Here is a 24453-nt window from a genome sequence, read left to right on the forward strand (position 1 = left end):
AAAGCTGTGTATTCATATGGTTTCGTTGTATTCTCTTCACCCATTGGACAGAACGTGCCGTCCCTCGCTTATGATTGGCTGATCGAACGACGTGACCGAATTTCAAACTTGCCGTGTGTGTTGTTGAAGGAAGCGTGGCTAACGTTTGGTAGTCGGCTGTTATCTGGGTGTCAGCAAGCGAGTAAAAGCGACACTTGGGTTTATTAGGCGTTTTAAAATACCAAAGTGCGTAACATGCAGTTAGCCGTTGAGCTAGTTTTATTTTAACGCAAATGGCTGAAACCGCGTCTTCGACTCGGACGGGAGTTTTGGACTTCAGTCCAGTGAGAAGAGACGACGCTAACAAGGAGAACGATGTTCCCGTTTTGAGTTTGATCCAGTTTTCAAAGGCTCCTTTTCTCACATTTGGGACGGTAAAGGTAGGAACCTCCAAGTCTGCCGTTCTGCGGATTGAAAACCCCACGGAAGATGCAGAAGCCGTCGTTACTGTTGAAAGGATCCCGTCATGTAAAGGTTTCACTGTGGACCACAACACGTTCACGATTCAGGTATGTCCTATGTTACCTCACATGCATTCATGTGTATGTAAAAGGGTTGAACCAAATCTGTGGAGCATTGTGAATAATAATATTTAAACATGTGATTGTAACTGCAGCAGGTTGAAGCAGGTACATGCAAAAGTTTGGGCACCCCACCCTCAAAATTTCTGTTAATATGAACAGTTAAGCAAGTGGCAGATTAAAATGATCTCCAAAAGGCATAAAGTTAAACATGAAACAACCCTTTTTTTTGGCAACATTTTAAGCAATATAGGTGTATTATTTTTGCAGCAGCCTGCAAAAGAATGGGAAATCCAGGAGATTTGAGCTCTCAGATAACTTTGACCAAGATGTCAGACAAGCTAACGTTACAGTATTTACACGCTTTGATAGTTTCCAAAGAAGGGGCTACTACTGAAAGTACGAACTAGGGGGGCCTAAACCTTTGCTGTGGACCCTCTTCCTTTTCTGTCATTTTGAAAATGTAAAAGATGCAAAAAAGAAAAAAAAAATTACATTGTTTAAAATGTAAAGGGAATGTGTCATCTGTAACTTTATGCTTTTTGGAGATCATTTCATCCTCCACTTGCTCAACTGTTCACATTAACAGACATTTTGACCAGGGGTGCCCAAACTTTTGCATCATGCCAATATGCATCGGTTACAAGACCTGCAGTTAGCTCATGTCTTGTCTTGTGCTTTTACTTGTGTTTGCAGCCTGAGAGCTCTTTCAGTCTGAAAGTGACCTGGACCCCATCAGAAGACGGTGGCATCAGAGAGCTCATCGTCTTCAACGCCAATGGGGTCCTCAAGCATCAGGCTGTTCTGCTGGGGAGAGCAGAGGCACCAAAAAAGAAAAAAGTAAGTCACACCTGGAGAAAAACTTTGAAAGAAATGGTACTCGTCACAGTTTCACTAAACCATGGTCGATGTATTCAGATAACTGGTTTTGTCAAAGTAGGTAAGGAGTCCAAAGCTTTTACCAAAGGTTGGTTTAGTGCTTCAAAATTCAACCATAGTCACATTTTAAGAAGCCAAGACTTCTTTGATTGGAAAAAAGGTTAGAATGATTTATTTGTTTATCATATGTAGTTCCCAATCAATTTCTGCTTAATGATATGCACATGTGCTTCACTGCACCGAACAAGGTCAGTAGAGTTTTCATTCACATGCTAAACATTACCAGGAGAATCTCCACCCAGTTGATCAGAGTGATGGCTGCAGCTTTTCTGCTTGTTATTTGCCAAAAATTGATTTACATAAAGCTTGAATGAATGAATGAATTTTATTTTCGGACATGTATAAAAAGAAAAAAAAATGTATGTAACTATTGTACATACAAAAGAAAAGAAAAAAAAAATTCAATAAAATAAAGAGCTAAGACATAACAAAACACCGCACATTGTTCGAAAAAGGAGTGGGAAGAAGTACAATACTTTTTTAATTTCCCACCCCTTTTTAACTACTCTTCAGTTTGTAACTACACAGATATCCTAATTACACAATACACCTAAATAAATATATACCATATATACACTTAAAGCAGATAACAGCGGCACGGCCGTTTCGGCTAATGCTGTGTTCAAGGCAGGCTTTTGAAACCGTAAGTTACAGCTTCAAGTCACAACTACGACTTGGTAGCGTTCCAGGTAACCCGTAGCTCGTGTTTTTACCGTCCTGTTGTCTGTGAAAGTTCCCTATAACGGCCACTCGTAACGTCCGACCCGTGAACTCGTACCAGATCGAACTGGTATGACTTCACAGGAAGGAAAAACACAAAGTACGAGGTTCCTTGAACGCACCATGAGTTAGCAGCCCCCGCCCTTGTCAGGCATCAATTGGTCCTCGTGCTACGTCACCACATTCACGCGCATCCCTTGGCTGCACACACAGCCCTTCATGCCGTTCTCTCCCCTCATTGGATAACACTTGTATCCCACAAGGAAAATTTTCTCCTCGGGTTACAGCAGAGCAGAGTGACGGAGAGACTCGTGTTTAGGCTGAAATACTTCATGTAAGTGATTGCTGACGGAAAATAGGACTATTTAGGACTTATATTAACAAAAACATTCCACTGATATCTGCTTTAATAAATATAAAGCTTAGTTCACTCTGTCAGTCTTGAGTTTTGAGTTTCCTCTTCTTACAAATTGCCACACAGCCTTGGGAAAACACCCTGTCACCGAGACACAGAGGATGCTGCTCAACCTGAAAACTTAAGTAGTTATGTGGTATCAGTAAGCCTGATGTGTGCTTCTCTTTATATTCCTTTTGGAATACCCCCCCCCCCCCCTTGTGTTTCAGAAAAGCTTATGGGACTCAATCAAAAACAAAAGGGAGGGTGAGAAAGTGGCTGCTCCGAGGAGAAAGAAAATGGAGCCCTCCCTGAAGATGGCAGCAAACAAAACCTTCCAGGTGTCCCGCAAGCCGCAGTACAAACGGGACAAGCCGCGCAGCCCGCTCGCTTCGCTTAACGAGGGCAAAGCTGTCAGAGAGAGGTCCCTCGGCAAGCACAGTCCCGTCGACGATCGCCCACGGAAATCCGAGGAGCACAGGGCTTTTACTCCCGAACAGAGGCAACAGCTCGTGGCCTTGACGGACCAGGAGAACGTCCATCCGTCTCCTGTCGTCCTGCGGGTCCCGGCCGCAAAGCTGAGGGACTCTGGCTGCGTCTCCGCCAGCCCCGACGGCGCGTTCGGGCTCAAACCAGAAAACAAAGATCTCGCCAAAATGCTCAATCGGACGATTTCACCCATTGGGACACCAGAGAGATTTAAGAGTCTGATGCCGCACATTCAGTCGGAGAGCCCAGCTCCTGCTGCCATGAAGTCTGTGGTTGGAGACAGTGAGTTGCTAAGAACCCCACTTCTGTCTCTGAAAGACGCCCTGGCCCTCATCGACTCTGACCTGAGCCAGGTGAGCATCAGTCCCCGAGACGCTAGTTCCAGTTCTCACTTCTCAGATTCCCTTGAGTCCAAGAGCGTGAGCCACGGCTGCGGACCCGACACAGACGCCCAGAAAGCTTTACTCGATAGTCCAGAGCTGTCCAATGAGTCAAACGAGCCGAGGCTGACGTTCTTTGTCAGCAAAAAGGTCGTTGTGAACGAGGCGGTCGTTTCAGAGGTGAAAAAGACTTCTTTTACTTCTGCCACAGTGACCAAGAGCAAAGCACCAGTGGAGGAGAACAGTCTGAGCGGGAGGAAGATAAAGAAATCGAGGCGGAGGCTGCTGGAGAAAACTCTGGAGCTGTCTGACAGCAGCAGCCACAGTGAGTCAGGACCAAACACTCCTAAACTTCCTGTCATAGATCCAGACGCGGGAGCGGAGTTTTCCCCTCTCAGCTCGACTCCACAGCTCCGCGGCCCGGCTACACCCGTCACCTTCCCCATCACCTCCCCTCCGCCGGTGGCTCCCACTCGCTTCTCCTTCTCCTCCGTCACCCCCCCGCCTCCCGCTCCCTCCGCCGCCATCTCCTTCACCGTCACCTCTCCGTCGCCCTTGTTTTCCCCTCTTCACCGCAAACTCTCCTCGAGCCCCAAAGTGACCGAGCGGCTCCCGGCTGTTTGTTGTGCAGCACCTCCGCCCGTTCAAGAAGACTCTTTTCCCATCCACATGGCGGTGAAGAGCAAGAAGAGGAAGAGTGAGGAGTATCTGAAAAGTGACCCGGTGGCAGAGGATGCCGGGAAAACCGACAGACTCAAAAGGAGCAAGGTGGTGGCTGCTAAAACCGAGTCCACGAGATCAGTGCAGGAGAGAAGAAGCATGTTGCAGAGACAGCAACAGAGAACAGCAGGTGAGTGAGATTTTAAATTATAGAAAAGTTGAAAAGTAATGTTTTCATTCTTTTGTTTTAGATATTTTATATAGTATATACCATACTTTTTGGTTTTATCACATTAGGGATAGTTCAGCATTTTGGCAAACTGGCCCATTACCATAATCCCTATAGTTTTAGCAGTAGGTTTGTTACCTTTAATTGTCAGTGCAAGGCTGCAAGCTATTTTTAGAACGGCAGAACAGAGCCGTGAGAATAATGTAAATGTTACGAGATGGAGTTGTTTTCCAGGCAAATATACAGAGACTGCTTACTGAAAAACTGAAGACAACACGCATCAGCGGTTTTGCATGAATTTACCTTGAAAACAACTCCTTGTGTATTTGATGAGGGAAACCAAGAAATCCCATTAGCCTCCGTAGTGTAACTCTGAGCAGCTCACGGCTCTGCTCCGCCGTTCTAAAAACAGCTTGCACTGACAATTAAAGCTAACAAACCTACTCCTAAGACTATAGGGATTCTGGCAATGGGCTAATTTGCCAAAATGTTGAACTATCCCTTTAATGTATTTGCCATTTTATGAGCTGCTCTCCAATGCAACAGTGCAGCAGACGTGTGTCGTGTGCGGGTGTTTTACTGGTCGACATTAAACTCATCACCCTCATTCATATCAAGTCACTTCAAAAGTGTTCTTTTGTAATATAAAATCATTAAAGGGGATTATACAGATGTCTTGTTTATCTTTATTCCACACAAAATTATCAATGGATGCAGTCAGTTACAACCTGGATCAACCTCTCTACATCAGTCTTAATGGAGATTGTGCGTTCATGTGTAAAAAGTTGGTGAAAATCTGTTTTCAGAAATGTTTTGGTATCTCTGTTTTAAAAATAATCTTCCTTGCTTTTGGACTTTCTGTATTTACTGTCGCACTTTTCTTTTTCTTTTTAAAATCCAGGCTCAGTGCGCTCAGTGAGTACATCCTCTGTAAAGATCTCCAGGTCTGCTGTTCCTGCCCGAGCAAAGCCGCCCAGCTCCAAACCCACCCCACGAGGTATGAGAGGATGTGGAATCACTTTCTTCTCAGTAAAGTAGCCGCGTCAGATCATGTGCATGTAGGATAGAGACATTTGTGTCTTTTACAAGTCAGGAAGCAAAGTTTTTACCTTTGCTCTCTCACAGGCGCTCCGTCTCTGAAATCCTCCGCTACGTCTGTGCGGACGGCAAAAGTGGTGGCAGTGGCTCAGTCGAAGCTGACATTCATCAAGCCGATGCAAACAGGTATTTGACGGCAGGACGTTACAAAAACCAGCTTGTCTGAAGCGTGCAGAAGTATTAGTATTTCTACTTTTGCAAGACGTTAAAGTGTCACGTTCTCTCACCCTCTTGTCACAGCGTTGCCTCGACACCCGATGCCGTTTGCCGCCAAGAACATGTTCTACGACGAGAGGTGGATCGAGAAGCAGGAGCGAGGATTCACCTGGTGGATCAACTACGTCCTCACTCCAGACGACTTTAAAGTCAACACTGAAGTTGCTAAAGGTGACGTCCATTCACGGGTCTTGATCATGAGCTTGAACCACTTAGACGTTATTTAAATTAACATGTGGAAAAGTCTAAAACATTTCTTCATGTGCTTCTCGTGCAGTGAGCGCCGTGTCCCTCGCCATTGGCAACGACGACAACCTCAGCGTGCCCAGAGCTCCCACCAAAGAGGAGATGTCCTTCAGCACCTACACGGCCCGGCGGAAGCTGAACCGCCTGCGTCGCGCCGCCTGCCAGCTGTTCACATCCGAGGCGATGGTGAAGGCCATCCAGAGGCTGGAGCTGGAGGTGGAGGCCAAGCGGCTGCTCGTCCGCAAAGACCGCCACCTGTGGAAGGACATAGGTCAGTATGAAACGCACCGATGAATTTCCTGTAAAACTCAAGATGAGCTTGAAATTAACTGTTTTCTCTTTTATTTTTCATTTTTCAGGTGAACGCAAAAAAATCCTCGCCTGGCTGCTTTCATACAATCCGCTGTGGTTACGGATCGGCCTCGAGGTATTCTGATGCGACAGTGTCGTCTTCTGCGTTTTGACGCTTCCCTTTTTACCAAACGGCGTTGTTGCTTCCTTTCGCCATCTGTGCTAAACTCAAGCGTTTTTTGCTTTTCTCAGACCATCTACGGGGAGTTGATCTCGCTGGAGAGCAACAGCGACGCCTTGGGTCTGGCCATGTTCATCCTCCAGCGGCTGCTGTGGAACCCAGACATCGGCGCTGAGTTCAGGCACACCAAAGTGCCTCATCTTTACAAAGACGGTACAAAGAGTGTTGTTTTTTTCTTTATTATTGTGCTGCTTTCAGGTATATGCTGAGGTGGAGGTTGTCATTGCACAAGTAAAACAAGGTAGAAAGAAATCAATAAATGGGTAAATTAACTCTGCGGTTTTATGTTAAAAAGATAATGTACCAGCAAACAAAAAGCCTGTTTTCTATGAACAGACAGGAACAAAAAAAACCTTAACAACTATGGTAATTCATTCAAAATTATAAGAAAGAAAACCTCCTCTTTAGTAGAGCAAAACAAATGTGTTTTCTTGCATTTTTCATTGTCAGGCTGCTGTCACTCAGGACTCTGGTGTAAAAACGTCTGTGTGACTTTTCGTTTTCAGGCCACGAGGAGGCGCTGTCCCGCTTCACACTGAAGAAGCTGCTGCTGCTCGTGTGTTTCCTGGACAAGGCCAAAGAGTCCCGGCTCATTGAGCACAACCCCTGTTTGTTCTGTGTGGACGCAGAGTTCAAGGTGCTTCAAGGCCTCCACACGCTGTCAGAAAATATGAAACCTAGGAAAAAACAAAGTGTCTTTCTCATTAACTCATTGAGTGCCAACCACGTAATTTCTCGTTTTTCGTTCCCATGCGTTGAGTGCCAAAAACGAAATTTTTCGTTTTTTGCTTTTTTTTTAAATTATGAAAATAGACACTTTAATACACATTATATGTAAATTTGGGGACTCTACGACGAGGAGAACTGAAATAGATGACGATCAAAGTCACATGACAGCTCATGATCTGGAAGTTTTTATCATAACTTGGCTTCTGCAAACGGAGTTCTGCATGCAGATGCAGCAGCTGCTCCGCTGCTGCTCCGCTCTCACCCGCGAGGCTGCAGCAGCTGGGAGCTGAACCAGGAAGCTCTCAGCCCACTGTCCCGCCCGGTCTTCATCTGGAGCAACACCGTGTCCTCCCCAAAGTCCTCCCGCGGTAAAATCTGATGGTCTCTGGACCAAAGCAGACCGGCACCACCGACCCGTACCACAGAAGGACCGCGACCACCGGCGGGACCGGTGTTCGCGAGCCGCTGTGGCCGGCAGAGCCTCACGTTCCGCGGCGAGAGGCTGTGACACGGCACGGTGCGTCTGTGTTATTGCTGTTTAGTGGCGCCCCCCCCGCCCCCGATGGTGGTTTTGTGAATAGAACAACAATTGTTGTGTATATTTATCTTATACGAGCCCTTTGATCCAGAAATGCGAGTGTCAGAAGAGCGACAGACACAAACAGCGCACCTTTCATAAAAGACGCTCTATCTCCTTTTCTAGAAAAAAAGGAGGGATTTTGGTGAAACCCAGCCATGTTTAGCTTGACTTTTCTCAGGAACGGAGGCACGTAGAAACAAACGGTTTGTGGCCATTTGAAGGATAAAGTTAAACCTTTCAAATGAGCTACAGTATGTGTTGGTGGCAATAATATAGAATACACTATGGCTCTAAAATAAAAAGTCAAATATGGTCTAATTTGCCGGTACACTTGACTAAAACTTTGGAAAGGAGCGCGGCACTCAATGAGTTAAAAACTCAAATCATAAATTCTTGCTGAATTTATTTTCTTCTTTTTCCCCATAGACGAGTAAAGACCTGCTCCTGGCCTTCTCCAGGGACTTCCTGAGCGGAGAGGGAATCCTCCCCCGGCACCTCGGCTACCTCGGGTTACCTGTGTCCCACGTTCAGAAGCCACTGGACGAGTTCGACTTTGCCGTGAAGAATTTGGCCATTGACTTGAAATGTGGCATTCGTCTAGTGTGAGTGAGACGTCATGAACTTAAAGGGATACTTCGATTTTGTTTGTTTTTTTACATGTGAATTGTTTTTTTACATGTGAATTGAATTTACCTATCATCTATTATCTATCATCTGGACTTGGTTAAGAAACCTTGATGACATTTTATCTCATGTTCATGAACAGAAGGAGCCTCTTGGATGAAAAAATGTGTTTTCTACACACGCCCTGAAACAACCCAATATCAGTTTGAATGTTCTTGATATAGCAGTAGAGTGAACGAAATATTATAAATTTATCCTAATAAATAAATAATCAGTGTGGAGATATGTCTACCCAGAGGCACAAACAATACTAATGCTTTCATACAACTAGATTAACATTGAGCTTCATAGTCGATTATGATCATTAGAGATCTTTTGAGTGTCTGAGAGAAGGTGCATCAGTGACGAGATCAAAAAATGGAGGTGAATTGTTTTTTTTTTTTGTTTTTTTTGTTTTTATGGATCATCATTTGAAATGTATTAATTTTTTGTCCTGTTCTTGTCGGGGTTTCTCTCCAGGCGTGTGATGGAGCTCCTCATGCAGGACTGGAGCATGTCGGCGAAGCTGCGGCTGCCAGCGATCAGCCGTCTGCAGAAGGTCCACAACGTCGACATCGCTCTGCAAGTTCTCAAAAGCAAAGGAGTCGACCTCACAGACGAACGCGGTAATTTTAATTTCTACTTACTGCTGTTTTTAAAGCTGCACAATGACCTTAAATTGGCTTCTTTCTTTTTTTTTGTAAAATCATAAAATGACTAATGCCTGATATAAGAACATGAGACTAACAGAATCTGCAACTAATAGTTCTTTCCGTTATCAATTAGACTTTCAATTACCAATTCTCTGTTCATCACTACTTTATTCTGTAACATGTCAAATGATGTTTAGTGCTGTTCTCAAGGCGACGTCTCACTGATGGAAGATGGAGCCTGAACATGTCTTGTTTTTTATTTTCAGAATTAGTAGAGATTAATTTTTATTCCGTCGACTAATTGACAAATCAAGTAATTGTTTCAGGAATAGTTGCAAGCAGTTGTTGTTGTAGTCAATTTACTGTTGACTGTAGATGTCAGAATTATGTAACAGCAAAAAATGTCCAGCAGCTTCTCAGAGGACAAATAGTGTGCTCTTCTGTGATATCAAATATTAAAAGATGTGGATTTTACATTGATTTTGAATGAAGAAAAGGAGATAATTCTGCTTTAGAACGAGAAACCATTTGTATTACATACATTACATACACTTGAATGCATTTAACTGATGTGCTCTGTGTTCAGGCTCCACCATTGACTCCAGAGATATTGTGGATGGACACAGAGAGAAGACTTTGAGCCTCTTGTGGAAAATCATCTTCAAATTTCATGTGTGTATCCGACCTGGCTCACCCACAAAAATTCTGGTCCCTTTTTTTTTTTAAACCCGTGAAAAGAGTTTGATTGATGCGCTGTTTTCAAACCATGTGTGAAGGTGGAGGTGATTTTGGATGAGGACCAGCTGAGAGAGGAGATCGGCTTCCTGAAGAACACCTTGAGGACCAAGCGGCGGCTGGTCTCTCTGAGGGCCGATCGAGGCCTTCAGCCGAGCCCCGCCAAGACCCGGGCGGCGTACGAGCACAGCAGCACCAAGATCACCCTGCTGATGGACTGGGTCCGCGCCGTCTGTGACTTCTACAACCTGAAGGCAAGTTCCACATTTTCAATCCCAGCTCAACGCTGACATGTTTTTGGTGCTGAAGCTGGATTTGAAGTCATAGCACTGGCAGTTTCAGTTTCATCATCATTCGTCTTAGGCTGGAGGCAGTGTCACTGTGTTCACTTTCTGCAGCTAAAATTACTAGAATTACCATCTCAAAGGGAAAAAAACTTAACTTTTCTGTTCCATTTGTGAATTACCACATCTGGTGTAATAAAAACAATCTTCTCCCAGCCTCATATCAGTATCCATGTGGATCTAACTAGACCACGAAACAAACAGCAGTTCAACAGTTACAGTGTGTGCAGAAATGGATGCATCAACTCTCACACAGTGAATTACAGTTTTTTACAACTGCAGGTTATTACACAGACATGGATATAAAAATTTGTCCAAGCAATTACCGTACCAGGAAATTCTCCTCCAAGTTTTCTTGCTGCCGGCTGCAGAAGGCCACATTCACGTCTCACTGACTTCTTTCATTTCACATTGTGGTTTGGTTTGTAGTTTGTGCTCTTGCATCATGGCTAACATTAGCATTATGGGTGTAGAGAGGTGTGAGGATTTGTGCTACTCTGTCTGTCCGCAACTATCCAAACTAATTGTTTTAATAAAAAGGTTTTTTTTTCTCTCACTGAACCACGTTTCTGACATGACGTAGAATTTGACCCTGTTCTAAATCCGAAGTGCTCTTCTTCAAGCTAAATTTTGACAGCCCCAAATCACTGTCACAGTCTCAGAGGTTTGACTCAGCTGTGTGTGTGTGTCTGTGCAGGTGGAGAACTTCACCGTGACGTTCTCGGACGGCCGCATCCTCTGCTACCTCATCCACCACTATCACCCCAGCCTCCTGTCGGAGCCGTCTGTCAGTCACAGCACCACACAGACCGTTGAGTGCTCACCGAGGGGCCGCCTGGAGCTCAGCTGCTCAGCCAGCGACTCTGACAGCTCCTTTGACTCCTCGCCGACGGGCCTGAACGGTACGTGTCAGCTGTGGCTTCAGTGCAATTGTCTATATGGATACACTTGTAAAAAAAAAAAAAATGATATGGTGAGACCTCACATGTGCATCACACAGATACTTGTGTTACATTAGCGTTGAACATTTGCAATGCAATATAATGAAATGAGACAATGACCAGTGTATTAATTGTACTGATATTGCTTAGACATTTATTCAGTCCTAGTCAATATTATAATTAAAATGGAGCTTGAATGCTGGTATGTCATGGGTGAAAACTTAAGCCTTTATGCATGACTTCTAATGAATGAATGAATAAATAAAATAAATAATGAAGGTGGTGAAAAAACTGAGAGGATTTAACCTCCATCTTAAATCTTTGAAGGAACAATTAAAGACACACAAAAATAATATTGAAATACGGGGGAATACATGAATAACTTGTGATGACACTATCTCTGTCATTTTGTGAACAGGCCCGGCGTCTCCATCAGTAGAATTTAAGGAGCTACTGGAAAATGAGAAGAGCAACTTCAGACTGGTCAACAGCGCCGTGGCTTTCCTGGGCGGAGTCCCGGCCATGATCAATCCAGCCGACATGTCCAACACCATCCCCAATGAGAAGGTGAGAGATTTGTTCAGATAATTATTATAACTTGTCAAAAACACTGGTTTTACAGGTCATTATTACTTATTTTTAAAGTTAAATTAGTATCATTCCAGGATTTAACTCCTGACTGCAAATACATCTCCTCACCAGGGTTACAGAAGCCTGGATTTACGACTTTAAAGATGTCATTCTTGTGCATTGATGCATTACTTTCAGTCTCTTTTTGTCCTATTCGAGCACAAGCTGCTTTACATCATCAAAAAGAATAGTATTGATTTAACTGTCTGACATCATAAAAGCAGTCTTGTTGTTATGTTTTGCTTAAAGGCATGATTAAAACAAACCACGTCTCCTTACTCAGTGTTTGCACAAACATTTCTAAGGACAAAGCAATCAGACTTATACAGACACTTTCTTAAAATCGTTGCCTTAAATTCATTGTTAAATCTTTTCTAAATGTCTTAAAAAGCCAGTATACATAGTGAGACCTCTAACCCCATATCAAGACGAGAGTAAAATATTTAAGCTCTGCCTCTGTTTGCAGGTTGTGATGTCTTACCTGACCTTCTTATGCGCTCGCCTGCTGGACCTGCGTAACGAAACCAGAGCAGCTCGGGTCATACAGGGAGCCTGGAGGAAATACAGGCTAAAGAAAGATCTGCAGCTCTACAAGGTTGGTGAGAGCGTTTGGAACAAATGCAAAGTCATTTAGTTTAATTTGAGTTGAATATTTTTGATTATGTCCAAAGAAAAAAAATGTAATGAAAAAAAAAAAAAATCACACAATTTGCTGTTTACTAACTAATATTTTTGTTACAATAAAAACAGCTAGTTATTGGTTGGTCATAGTTGCACCATAGTCATCATTGGGAAAAATAAAGCTAATGCTCAATGTCCAAAAACTGTAGTTCCTTTAACGACCACTAGAGTTTGACTCTCCCATGTTCACATTTGCAGAAAACTATTTTGTCTCTATGTATCATTTCCCCGTTCTTTACAACTTTTACATGGGTGTTTTTATTTTACTTTTTTATACAACTCAACCTTTAAAATTTTAAGATTTCTGCAAAATTGAGGATGTGCTGCCCTGAGTGTCCGGTGCTTACGGTGCATGTCAAATACCGACATGCTCTGAAGTCTCAGATCCACACATGCACCAACTCTTTGTCCATTTTGGGTGGCAGGTGAAGTCAGGAACTGCTAAAATGATGACAGCACTGTGGGCTGGGTGACGCCACCTCACCTGATCACTCATAATCTTTTGTTTCTTGATTTTTGTTTGGACACAGGAAAGAAGCATGGCCGCTGCGAAAATCCAGTCGGCTGTGAGAAGTTTTCTGCAGAAGTGCAGAGCCAAGAGGCAGAATCGAGCCGCCGTCGTCATCCAGTCAATCTGGAGGGGTTATCTAGTGCGCAACAGGCTGAGGCTGAAGAAAGAGGCTGAACTTCGGGCTCTGCAGCATAAAGCGGCAACCATCATCCAGGTAAGGGTTAGAAATTAAAGATTATATTTTTCAGCATACTTGGGTATTGATTTTTACTTGATCTGATGATATTGGCATCCATCTTTGCTGCACGATGAGGCCTGCTTGTGAAATTGCTTTTTGACTAGATTGTTCTTATCTTGTCTGCGCAGGCTCAGTGGAGGATGTTCTCGGCTGTGAGGTCCTACCACCGCCTCAGATATTACACCATTGTTGTCCAGGCGCAGTGGAGAATGAGGAGTGCTGCTTCCGCTTATGGAAAAATCTGCTGGGCAGCAGCGGTCCTTCAGAGGCACTCACGAGCACGGGCCTTGGCAAGAAGAGATCGGGAATCTTATCTGTCCCTCAGAGCAGCAGTGGTGACATTACAGAGAGGATACAGAAGATGGAAAGCCCTGAGAACGGAGAAGGAAAACTGTGCTGCCAAAGTGATACAAGCCGTGTTTAAAGAGTGGTACAAGAGAAAAATGGCCAGAAGAATTGCTGCAGCTGTGCAGATTCAGTCTTGGTACAGAATGCAGAGGTGTGTCCGCCAATACAGGAAGATCCAAAGAAGTGCTGTGCTCATTCAAGCTCATTACAGAGGTCAGGCACAGAGGCGCTGCTTCGAGATGTTGAAACTACACCGGCACTCGGCCATCGTCATCCAGAGCGCCTTCAGAGGGCATGCTGTCAGGAAACAGCTGGCAACGATGAGATGTGCTGCAGTCACAATTCAGCACCGGTTCAGGGCCACGGTGGAAAGAGACGTGGAAAGGCAAAGGTTTGTGAGGATGAGGCGCGCTGCCGTCACCCTGCAGGCAGCTTATCGTGGAAAAGTGGCCCGGGAGTCGCTGAGGAGACGGCACAGGGCGGCAACAGTGATCCAGGCGGCTTTCAGGAGGCACGCCGCCCAAAGGCACTACCTTGCCTTGAGAAAAGCCGTAGCTGTTGTACAGCTGAAGTACAGAGCCACGATTTTGGCTCGTAAGACAATGAAGGATTTCGAGGCTCTTAGGAATGCTGCTCTCCTTGTACAAGCTGTCTGGAGAGGCAGAGCTGAGAGGATGAGGATGGAAAACTGGCATCGCTGTGCGACTCTGATACAGGCCTGCTACCGACGGCACAAAGCACAAGCAGAGTACAGGTCGGAGAAGGCGGCAGCAGTAGTCATACAAAGTCACTACAGAGCTTATGTGGCTGGAACGGAGATGAGGAGAGGATACCTACACAAGAGGGCAGCCTGTGTTACTCTTCAAGCTGCAATCAGAGGCATGAGAGTTAGGACAGAGCTCAGGAAAAGGCATCAGGCAGCGACTGTCATTCAGTCCTCAGTTAGGATGTTTTTATGCAGGAAAAGATATGTTCTCCTTCAAAGTGCAGCAATTATCCTCCAGAGCCGATACAGAGCCCTTCTCCTCGGCAGAGCACAACAAAATCAGTACAGAGAGCTGAAACAGGCCACCACGAAGATACAGGCCGTGTACCGGGGATTCAGAGTTAGAGACGACCTGAAGAAGAAGCACAACGCTGCCAGAGCAATCCAAGCACAGTTCAGGATGCACAGAAGGCGCATGGCTTACCTCGCCATCAAATGTGCTGCCATTATTATTCAGGAACGCTACAGGGCCAAAATGCTCAGGGATCAACAGCTGCAGAGATTCACAACGATGAAATCTGCCGCTGTTGTCATCCAGGCTGCATACCGCGGCCTCAAGGCCAGGAGAAAAGTTACAGAGATGCACCGAGCCGCAACGGTCATTCAGAGAAAATTCCTCACAATCCGAGACAGAAGAAGGTTTTTAAGAATCAGAGCAGCTGCTCTGGTTTGTCAGCAGAGGTACAGAGCACTGACCACGGCGAGAAAAGACCGACTGGACTATCTGTCAAAGCAAAGGGCAGTCGTTTGTCTGCAAGCAGCCTACAGAGGACAAAGGGTCAGAAAGCAGTTGCGTATCCAGCACACAGCAGCTGTAACTATTCAGTCTCACTTCCGAAAGTATCGGCAGAGAAGCTACTACAAGAGGCTGTGCTGGGCCGCCGCTGTGGTGCAAGCACGTTACAGGGCCAATAAAGAAATGAGACACAGGATGCATGCCCTAAGCGCCAAGAGGAACGCTGCCGTTGTCTTACAAGCCGCCTTCCGTGGGATGAAATCCAGACAAATCATCAAACAGAGGCACCAGGCTGCCGCTGTTATCCAGAGAGCTTACAGAGCCCACTGTGAACGCAGACGGTATCTTACCTTGAAATCCTCCACCCTCAACATCCAGCGGAGGTATCGGGCCAATGTTGCAGCAAAGAAACAAATGCAACAATACCAAACAATGCGCAGAGTAGCAGTCGTCCTTCAGGCAGCATACAGAGGACGGCAGGTCAGGAAGGAGGTGGCTCGTCAGCATCGGGCCGCCACTCTGATCCAGTCTGTGTTCAGAAAGCACAGAGAGGAAGTCAAATTCCAGGCCATGCGACTGTTTGCCATCATCATCCAGAGATACTATCGGGCTCATCTTCTGCAGAAGAGAGAAAGAGAAAACTTCTTAAAAGTGAGGAACTCTGTTATTATTCTTCAGGCGGCAATTAGAGGTCATCGAGTGCGGAGCAACATCGCCAACCTGCACAGAGCAGCTACCATCATATCGGCAAATTTCAAGAGGTACAAGCAGCAGTCGGCTTTCAAGAGACAACGCTGGGCAGCTTGTGTCTTACAGCAGAGGTTCAGAGCCCAGACACAGAGAAACCTTCAGTTAAAACATTATCAAGACGTCAAAAAAGCTGTCGTTCATTTACAAGCTGCCGTCCGGGGAATGATATCCAGAAGGATCATCAAACAACGGCAGGAGGCCGTTACTGTTATCCAGAGAGCTTACAGAGCCCACGTCCAACGGAAGCAGCACCTGAAACTGAAACAGTCGGTCGTCACCATTCAGAGGAAATATCGGGCATCTGTAGCAGCTAAGAAACAAAGAACACAGTACCTGGAAATGCGCGGCGCAGCAACGGTCCTTCAGGCAGCATACAGAGGACGGCAGGTCAGGAAGGAGGTGGCTCGTCAACATCGGGCCGCCACTCTGATCCAGTCTGTGTTCAGAAAGCACAGAGAGGAAGTCAAATTCCAGGCCATGCGACTGTCCGCCATCATCATCCAGAGATATTATCGGGCTCATCTTCTGCAGAGGAGAGACAGAGAAAACTTCCTGAAGGTTAGACACTCTGTTATTGTTCTTCAGGCCGCGCTCAGAGGTCATCGAGTGCGGAGCAACATCGCCAACATGCACAGAGCAGCTACTGTCATCCAAGCAAGCTTCAAAAGGCACAAGCAGCAGTCGGCTTTCAAGAGACAACGCTGGGCAGCTTGTGTCTTACAGCAGAGGTTCAGAGCCCAGAGACAGAGAAACCTTCAGTTGAATCATTATCACAACCACAGAAGAGCAGCCATCGTGTTACAGGCTGCATATCGTGGAATGAAATCCAGACAAAGTGTCAAACAATCTCACCGTGCTGCCAGTGTTATCCAGAGAGCGTACAGAGCCCACTGCAAACGAAGAGAGTATCTTACCTTGAAATCCTCCACCCTCAACATCCAGCGGAGGTATCGGGCCAATGTTGCAGCAAAGAAACAAATGCAACAATACCAGACAATGCGCAGAGTAGCAGTCGTCCTTCAGGCAGCATACAGAGGACGGCAGGTCAGGAAGGAGGTGGCTCGTCAGCATCAGGCCGCCACTCTGATCCAGTCTGTGTTCAGAAAGCACAGAGAGGAGGTCAAATTCCAGGCCATGCGACTGTCCGCCATCATCATCCAAAGATACTATCGGTCTCATCTTCTGCAGAAGAGAGACAGAGAAAACTTCTTAAGAGTGAGGAACTCTGTTATTGTTCTTCAGGCGGCACTCAGAAGTCATCGAGTGCGGAGCAACATCGCCAACATGCACAGAGCAGCTACTGTCATTCAAGCAAGCTTCAAGAAGTACAAGCAGCAGTCGGCTTTCAAGAGACAACGCTGGGCAGCTTGTGTCTTACAGCAGAGGTTCAGAGCCCAGAGACAGAGAAACCTTCAGTTGAATCATTATCACAACCACAGAAGAGCAGCCATCGTGTTACAGGCTGCATATCGTGGAATGAAATCCAGACAAAGTCTCAAACAAACTCACCGTGCTGCCAGTGTTATCCAGAGAGCGTACCGAGCCCACTGCAAACGAAGGGAGTACCTGACCTTTAAATCTTCTGTCCTTGCTATTCAGCGGAGGTATCGGGCCAGTGTTGCAGCAAAGAAACAAATGCAACAATACAAAACAATGCGCAGAGTAGCAGTCGTCCTTCAGGCAGCATACAGAGGACGGCAGGTCAGGAAGGAGGTGGCTCGTCAGCATCGGGCCGCCACTCTGATCCAGTCTGTGTTCAGAAAGCACAGAGAGGAAGTCAAATTCCAGGCCATGCGACTGTCCGCCATCATCATTCAGAGATGCTATCGGGCTCATCTTCTGCAGAGGAGAGACAGAGAAAACTTCCTGAAGGTTAGACACTCTGTTATTGTTCTTCAGGCGGCTGTCAGAGGTCAACGAGTACGGAGAAACATCGCCAACATGCACAGAGCAGCTACTGTCATTCAAGCAAACTTCAAGAAGTACAAGCAGCAGTCGGCTTTCAAGAGACAACGCTGGGCAGCTTGTGTCCTACAGCAGAGGTTCAGAGCCCAGAGACAGAGAAACCTTCAGTTAAATCATTATCAAGACGTCAAAAAAGCTGTCGTTCATTTACAAGCTGCCGTCCGAGGAATGATATCCAGAAGGATCATCAAACAACGGCAGGAGGCGGTCCGTGTTATCCAGAGAGCTTACAGAGCCCACGTCCAACACAAGCAGCATCTGAAACTGAAACAGTCGGTCGTCACCATTCAGAGGAAATATCGGGCATCTGTAGCAGCTAAGAAACAAAGAACACAGTACCTGGAAATGCGCGGTGCAGCAACAGTCCTTCAGGCAGCATACAGAGGACGGCAAGTCAGGAAGGAGGTGGCTCGTCAGCATCAGGCCGCCACTCTGATCCAGTCTGTGTTCAAAAAGCACAGAGAGGAGGTCAAATTCCAGGCCATGCGACTGTCCGCCATCATCATCCAGAGATACTATCGCTCCTGTATTCTTCAGAGACAAGAAAGAGAGAAGTTCCTGCAGTTGAAACGGTCCAGCGTCACCCTTCAGGCAGCATTCAGAGGCTGGTCTGCGAGGAGGGAAATCAGCCGACAACATCAAGCTGCCGTTGCCATCCAGTCGTGCTGGAGATGCTCGGTGCAGAGGCGAGACTTCCAGAGGAAGAGAGAGGCGGCTGTGACACTTCAGCGCAGCATAAGGGCGGTGCAGCGCGGCAAGGTGGACAGGGACAACTACACCCGGATGAGACGAGCTGCCGTCACACTCCAGACACACTGCAGAGCCTGGATAGCAGGACGACAGGTAATGGACTTTATGTGAATTTCATTGCCTTGTAGAATTTTGTTTTCATGACATTTAGACAACCTTTGGTTTACGCACATTTTATTGAATTTATTTATTGAATTTATTAAAATGGTAACATCATGACAGCAAACATAATTTATTTGTTTTTGTTTTAGTCCAAACTTTGCTAACGGTTTTTTCTGACCAAACCTTGTGAAAACATCATGTGTTTGAACATGGACCAAAAAAAGTGAACAAAACATGATCGTAATCCTTAGGGGTGGGAGAAAAAAATCGATTCACATAAATATCGCGATATCTTTTTTTTGACGATTTTTAAATCGATTTTTTTTATTATTATTATTATTATTATTTTTTGTTGAATTTTTTAAAATATTGTGCAATGTGCATTTGTTCGCCTTTTTTACATACAGAGAGTACAGGTTTTGAAAAGGGTTTAAGTTCACTTTATAATGGATTTATTTATTTTTATTAATTTATAGGCTCCTACAGTATTTGTGTGCAGATAAATGTTAAAAATGCAGACTAAAAATCGAGAGAATCGGCAATATCGTAGAATCGCAATTTAAATCGAATCGCCATCCAAAAAATCGTAGAAGAATCGAATCGGGAGAAAAGCATATCGTCCCAGCCCTAGTAATCCTTCAACGTTTCAGGTACGAGAGGCAGCCAAAGCTGGGAGGAGGCTCCGTTTTACATCCGCCATCTTCCATCATCTCAGTGCCATGAAGATCCAGCGAGCTCTGAGAGCGCACTGGGCTCTGGAGTCGGCTAAAAGACAAATCCATTCTGTCATCACCATACAGGTAAAGCTCTGGTTTCCAGTAGCTACTATATGGTGTTCTCTTTGATTGAATTTGACCGATGAATGAAATGTTCCCTTCCCTCGTCTCGTCTGTAGCGATGGGTGAGATCGAGGCAGCAGAGGAGACGGTACCTGGAGGACAGACGGAAGGTGGTTATAGCCCAGCGAGCGAGCAGGCGCTGGTTAGCCCGTCGCCACAAAGCCGCCTCCATCATCCAGGATGCCGTCCGGAAATTCCTCCTCCTCAAGCGCCAGAAGAGGATTCAGCAGGGGATTGTCAAAGCACAGGTACTGGTGTTGGAGTCACAGATGTTCACCTGACTCTCTGAAACCACAATCCTCACACACGGTTAGCAGAGGAACAGCTGACGCCAGTTATGAACTAACTGGAGTCTTTCAGAGCTTTGACTCATAAAAACAGCAGTGCAATTATCTCTATATACGTTTTAGAAAAAGTTTTATTCTCTCCTTCAGTCTGAGGCCAGTGGATAATGTTTAAAAGGGATAGTTCAACATTTTGGCAGATTCACCTATTGCCATAATCCCTATAGTCATAGCAGTAGGTTCATTACCTTTAATTATCAGTGCATCTTGTTTTGAGATCAGCGGGGCAGAGACGTGAGCTCCTCAATGAAACACAATGGAAGTAACGGTATGTTGACCCTTGTCCCTCAAAACTCATCAAATACACAATCCAACAACTCCAAAACACTCTGGTGGACAAGTTGTGACCTGCACATTCACCACGCTATGAGATAATAATGTAACATTACGAGATGGAGTTGTTTTAGAGGCAAATGCAGCCGGAACTACATTTCCAGACATGGCTGCTGGGCGGAGTGATTTCAAAAGCACAAGTAGTTCTGAGTATTTGCTTCATCTGTCGTAATGTTACATAATTATACATGATTATTTCATAGTGTGGTGAATGTGCAGGTCACAACTTCTCCACGAAAGTGTTTTGGAGTTGTTGGGATTGTGTATTTGATGAAGGACAGGGGTCAATATACCATGCACCGACAATTAAAGGTAATGAACCAACTCCTAAGACTATAGGGATTATGGCAATAGGCGAATTTGCCAAAATGTTGAACTATCCCTTTAAGCATCTTGAATTTCCACTCACTCTGGGACATGTGTCCAAATGAGGGCAGCAAGACTCTTTGGCAAACAGAGGACACAATTTAACAACATGGTCGAACGTCTTGGGTTAGAAATTGAATGGATTCACACTTTCAGTTCCCATATATGCTCCATCCACCTCCTCCAATACAGAACCACTGAATATGGTTTCATGGTTATTATGGTTATTTTATTTTGTTCAATTTGGTTGTGTCTGCCCACCGTCTCCCTCCAGGCTCTGTGGAGAGGACATCGCTCCCGCCGACTGAATGACAATCCCAAGGTGGTGAAGTTGAGACACCGCTTGCGTCTAGTGTCCGCTGACGTCCGGGAGGAGGACAAACTGTGCAACAAGACGTCATCTGCACTGGACTACCTCCTGAGATACAAACACTTCTCCTACATACTAGAGGCCCTGAAAAACCTGGGTAAGGAAATTGCCACATGTGAAGGAACTCCGTGAAGTAGTTTTAGTGAAGGATCTACATGTACCAATACCTGTGCAGACAACAAAGCAAAACACACATTTAGGGGAACATCCACATAAATCAAATGGTTACTTCTCCCACATTGATAGCTCACAATAAAATATATCTGAATGGGAAATGAATACAGTAGCTCAGTATTTACTGGGGAACTCATACAAAACATTCTGCAGGGTTTATACCAACAAGTGTTCTTTCTTCTTCCTCTTCATCTAGTCAACACACTTTTTTAAAGATGTGGTGTTTTTCTTGCAGAGGACTCATTGTCAAATACCTTAATACTTTTGATTGCATTGTTTTGGGAAAAAAGTAATAAGCAATATTTTGCCATGCAGAAAAGTACTGCACCAAGACTTTATTTGCAGCTAATCGGAAAATATAACACCAAAAGAAAAGCCACAGAGCTAGTGTTAATGGCTTAAAGGCCCCATGGCATGAAAAATGTGATTTTGGTTATTTTTTCGTGCTTGGGGAGGTCTCTGGGCCACGTGTATACTGTCCCATGCATCAAACTGGTCATAAACGGAGAAACACACACTGCCCATTTGTAGGAACATTCTCTTTAAGACGAGCAGATAGCACTTCCTCCTTTCTGTGATGTCACACACAAGGTAACTCCGCCCACCGTGACCAGTTGTTTTTTTTATTTTTATGAATGCAGCTTAGGCTTCAGTTACTTGCCTGTGATTGGCCCGACCGCATGCCACTCAAAAACAGTCAGCCAATCAGAGGAGAGGTTCTCATTCTCTCTTCTGATTGGCCAAATGACCTGTGCCTGCTAGAGCTCCAGAAAGAGGCAACAGAAAGGGGCAGTATAAACGATATTAAGCAGATCACAGGTACTCAAAACCAATGATACATCTTGTTAGGGATATCAGCAGGTAAATAAACCCAGAGAAAAGTGCACAGCATGGGGCCTTTAATGCTATATATTTTATTCTTCTCTTGTGTTTATCCTTATTATATTATAAACTTCTGGTTTTACTTAGTTTCTCATCTCAGCTTCTCTGGAGTTTTGGTGACAACAGGTCAATGAGCCAATCAGAAGAGAGGAGGCCCTGAGCGTCTCTTCATGGTATTAAAAGTGCTAAGACAAAACTTACTAGGCCCCGTCTCTGACCTGAAAGACATATTGCCATCATCCACGAGGCCTCTCCTGATTTCACATATCAGATCAGGCTTCACTGATGATGAGCTACCTAAAGCCAGGATTTGGTTATCACAAAGGTTTGTGTCCAATGCTCATGGATTGTTGCAGCTTTTATTGTAGCTGTTGCTACACCAATCAGTATCAAAACAAGGCTTAAGTTTTGTTTTTTGGGGACATCATAACCTCAAAATGAAGCTACTCCAACTCTGAAATCTGCAACAGAGTTGTACAATGGGAAAAGAGAGATTTTTTTCTGTAATAATAAAAGTTGCTTGTGTTGATGTGAAACTGGATTCATAACAGAAGGAAGTGGTTAATGTGTGTTCCCATGGATGAAAATCTCAACTTATGTGTGTGTGTGTGTGTGTGCAGAGACGGCCACCAGGCTTTCCCCCGAGTGCTGTGAGCGGCTGGTAGAGAGCGGCGCCACCAACGTCATCTTCACACTCATCCGCGGCTGCAACAGGAGCGTTCCCTGCATGGACGTCATCACCTTCTCCATCCAGATCCTCCTCAACCTCTCAAAGGTACAAAGTGCTGCTCTCTTTGTGTAACTCGGACACATAAAGGTCGAACAGCCTCTTCTCCTTGACCTCGATGGGGTCAGACGGCACAAGGTTGAAGAGAGACGAGGGTCCAGACGGTAAATGCCGGCAAGTTTAGCTGAGAGTGCAGAAATGCTCAGAGCACTTCCTCAGCAGACGTTATGTTGCATTATATTCAAAGGTCGACGTGAACGCTCAGTTTCCCTTCTGCAAAAACAATAAGTTCACAGAGAGGGGAGACGTATTTTTTTGGTCTTGACTTTTTGTTGCTGGTTTCTGTTCCCAAACACATATCTGTAAAGTCTGCAGTTTTATTCACATGGAAAGGAACAAAGAAAAGGAAGAGGAGGAAAAAGAACGGGGGGAAAAAGCACGTTACAGGCGGGCATGGAGCAATAAAAGCATTCATGATAGTTTTCAGTAATAAGATATTCTGTTTGTGCACCTGGAGGAGTCAGTGAACTGAATTAAGATGTAAAGTTATGTCTTTTTTCTCCAAAGGAGGACTTCCCCATTGCCAATGCATAGTTTTTGGAACTCTGTCATTTGTTTATTTTTCACTTTGCTTTGATTGCTTGACTTGTAAAAATGATTAGCTAGGATGTGGCAAAACAGTCTTCCCTGGTCATTATTTTACTTTACTTTGAACAGTAAACAATGGGCAAAGCAACGTGTGGAGAGTGTGTGTTTCATCACATTAAGTTCTCCTGTTATTGCTCAACAATCAAAGATCTTTTTTCCAAGAGTAAATGCAGTCCACTTTTTTTTTTTTCTGAGGCATGTGCATACTTTTGTGACGACTTAAGACTTTTTTTTTTCTTTTCTTTTTTTCCATCTGCTCTGCTTTGTCTGAACAAGTTGCTAATTTTAATCATGTTTGCTCTTTTCTCCCCTTGTTATGTTCTTTCATTTCCTTTCCTGCCCCCCCTCCCATAGTACCACAAAACTATCGAGGCGGTGTATTCGGTGGAGAACTCTGTGGAGACGCTGCTGGATCTGCTGCAGCGATACCGGGAGAAGGCGGGCGATAAAGTGGCTGAAAAGGGCGGCAGCATCTTCACCAAGGCCTGCTTTCTTCTCGCCCTGCTGCTGCAAGACAAGCACCGTGCTGTGGTCTGTAGCTGCTCTAACATACAGACCCTTTAAATATTATTTCAGTACTTGAGCCAAATTAAAACACCATTAAAATGTTATTGGTAAAATACCATAATCATGCAAGGAATGATTGTAAATCTTATTCAATGCAGAGGTACTGAAAACTATTTTTAATTTTGTTCAGGAGGTTATGAGGCTACCCAAGTCCTTGGATAGGATACGCAGCATTTACCGCCTCACTGCCCGCAAACACAAGATGGACGCAGAGAGAACTGTGATGAAACAGAAGATGAACGCTTCAATCAACGGGAGCTTCTACATTCAAGCGACGCCTCGCAAAACCCGACCCCCACCAAAGTACGTATATGCAGCCGAGTGTGCTGATGGACAGGTGCATGTGTATGTGTTGGCACTCGTTATTGATGTGCTGTTTTTTTTTTTGCTTTTCAGGTTTGCACCAGACTGGGTCCTCAGGAAGGACAAGCTCAAAGACATCGTGGATCCTCTCAGGGCCATTCAGATGGTCGCAGATACTTTGTCCATTGTGTTGTAAATAGTCGAGCTTTTAAATCTTTTTCCTCATGTCATTGTTTTACCTTCAGAAAACGTTTTGTTTTGGTTTTTTTATAAATACATTTCCATGTAATTCATGTACATATTAAATGGATTTGC

General features: G+C 44.9%; 1 protein-coding gene across 1 annotated transcript; it reads left to right on the top strand.

Moving 5' to 3' along the window:
- The first annotated feature begins 118 nt into the window (after nucleotides 1–118).
- On the top strand, nucleotides 119–24453 carry aspm (assembly factor for spindle microtubules). The gene is made up of 26 exons (XM_085775131.1): nucleotides 119–548; nucleotides 1257–1400; nucleotides 2844–4332; nucleotides 5273–5368; nucleotides 5497–5595; nucleotides 5710–5856; nucleotides 5963–6202; nucleotides 6291–6358; nucleotides 6475–6616; nucleotides 6970–7100; nucleotides 8199–8374; nucleotides 8916–9061; nucleotides 9675–9760; nucleotides 9865–10077; nucleotides 10865–11069; nucleotides 11527–11675; nucleotides 12205–12333; nucleotides 12950–13144; nucleotides 13297–18576; nucleotides 19236–19385; nucleotides 19481–19672; nucleotides 20742–20934; nucleotides 22514–22668; nucleotides 23623–23799; nucleotides 23966–24138; nucleotides 24232–24453. The coding sequence occupies exons 1-26, from the start codon at nucleotides 273–275 to the stop codon at nucleotides 24332–24334; spliced, it is 10554 nt and encodes a 3517-aa protein (XP_085631257.1). The 5' UTR covers nucleotides 119–272; the 3' UTR covers nucleotides 24335–24453.

This window comes from Trachurus japonicus, chromosome 4 (genome assembly GCF_045865225.1).
Source record: "Trachurus japonicus isolate A0001 chromosome 4, Traja_1.0".
Classification (NCBI taxonomy): Eukaryota; Metazoa; Chordata; class Actinopteri; order Carangiformes; family Carangidae; genus Trachurus; species Trachurus japonicus.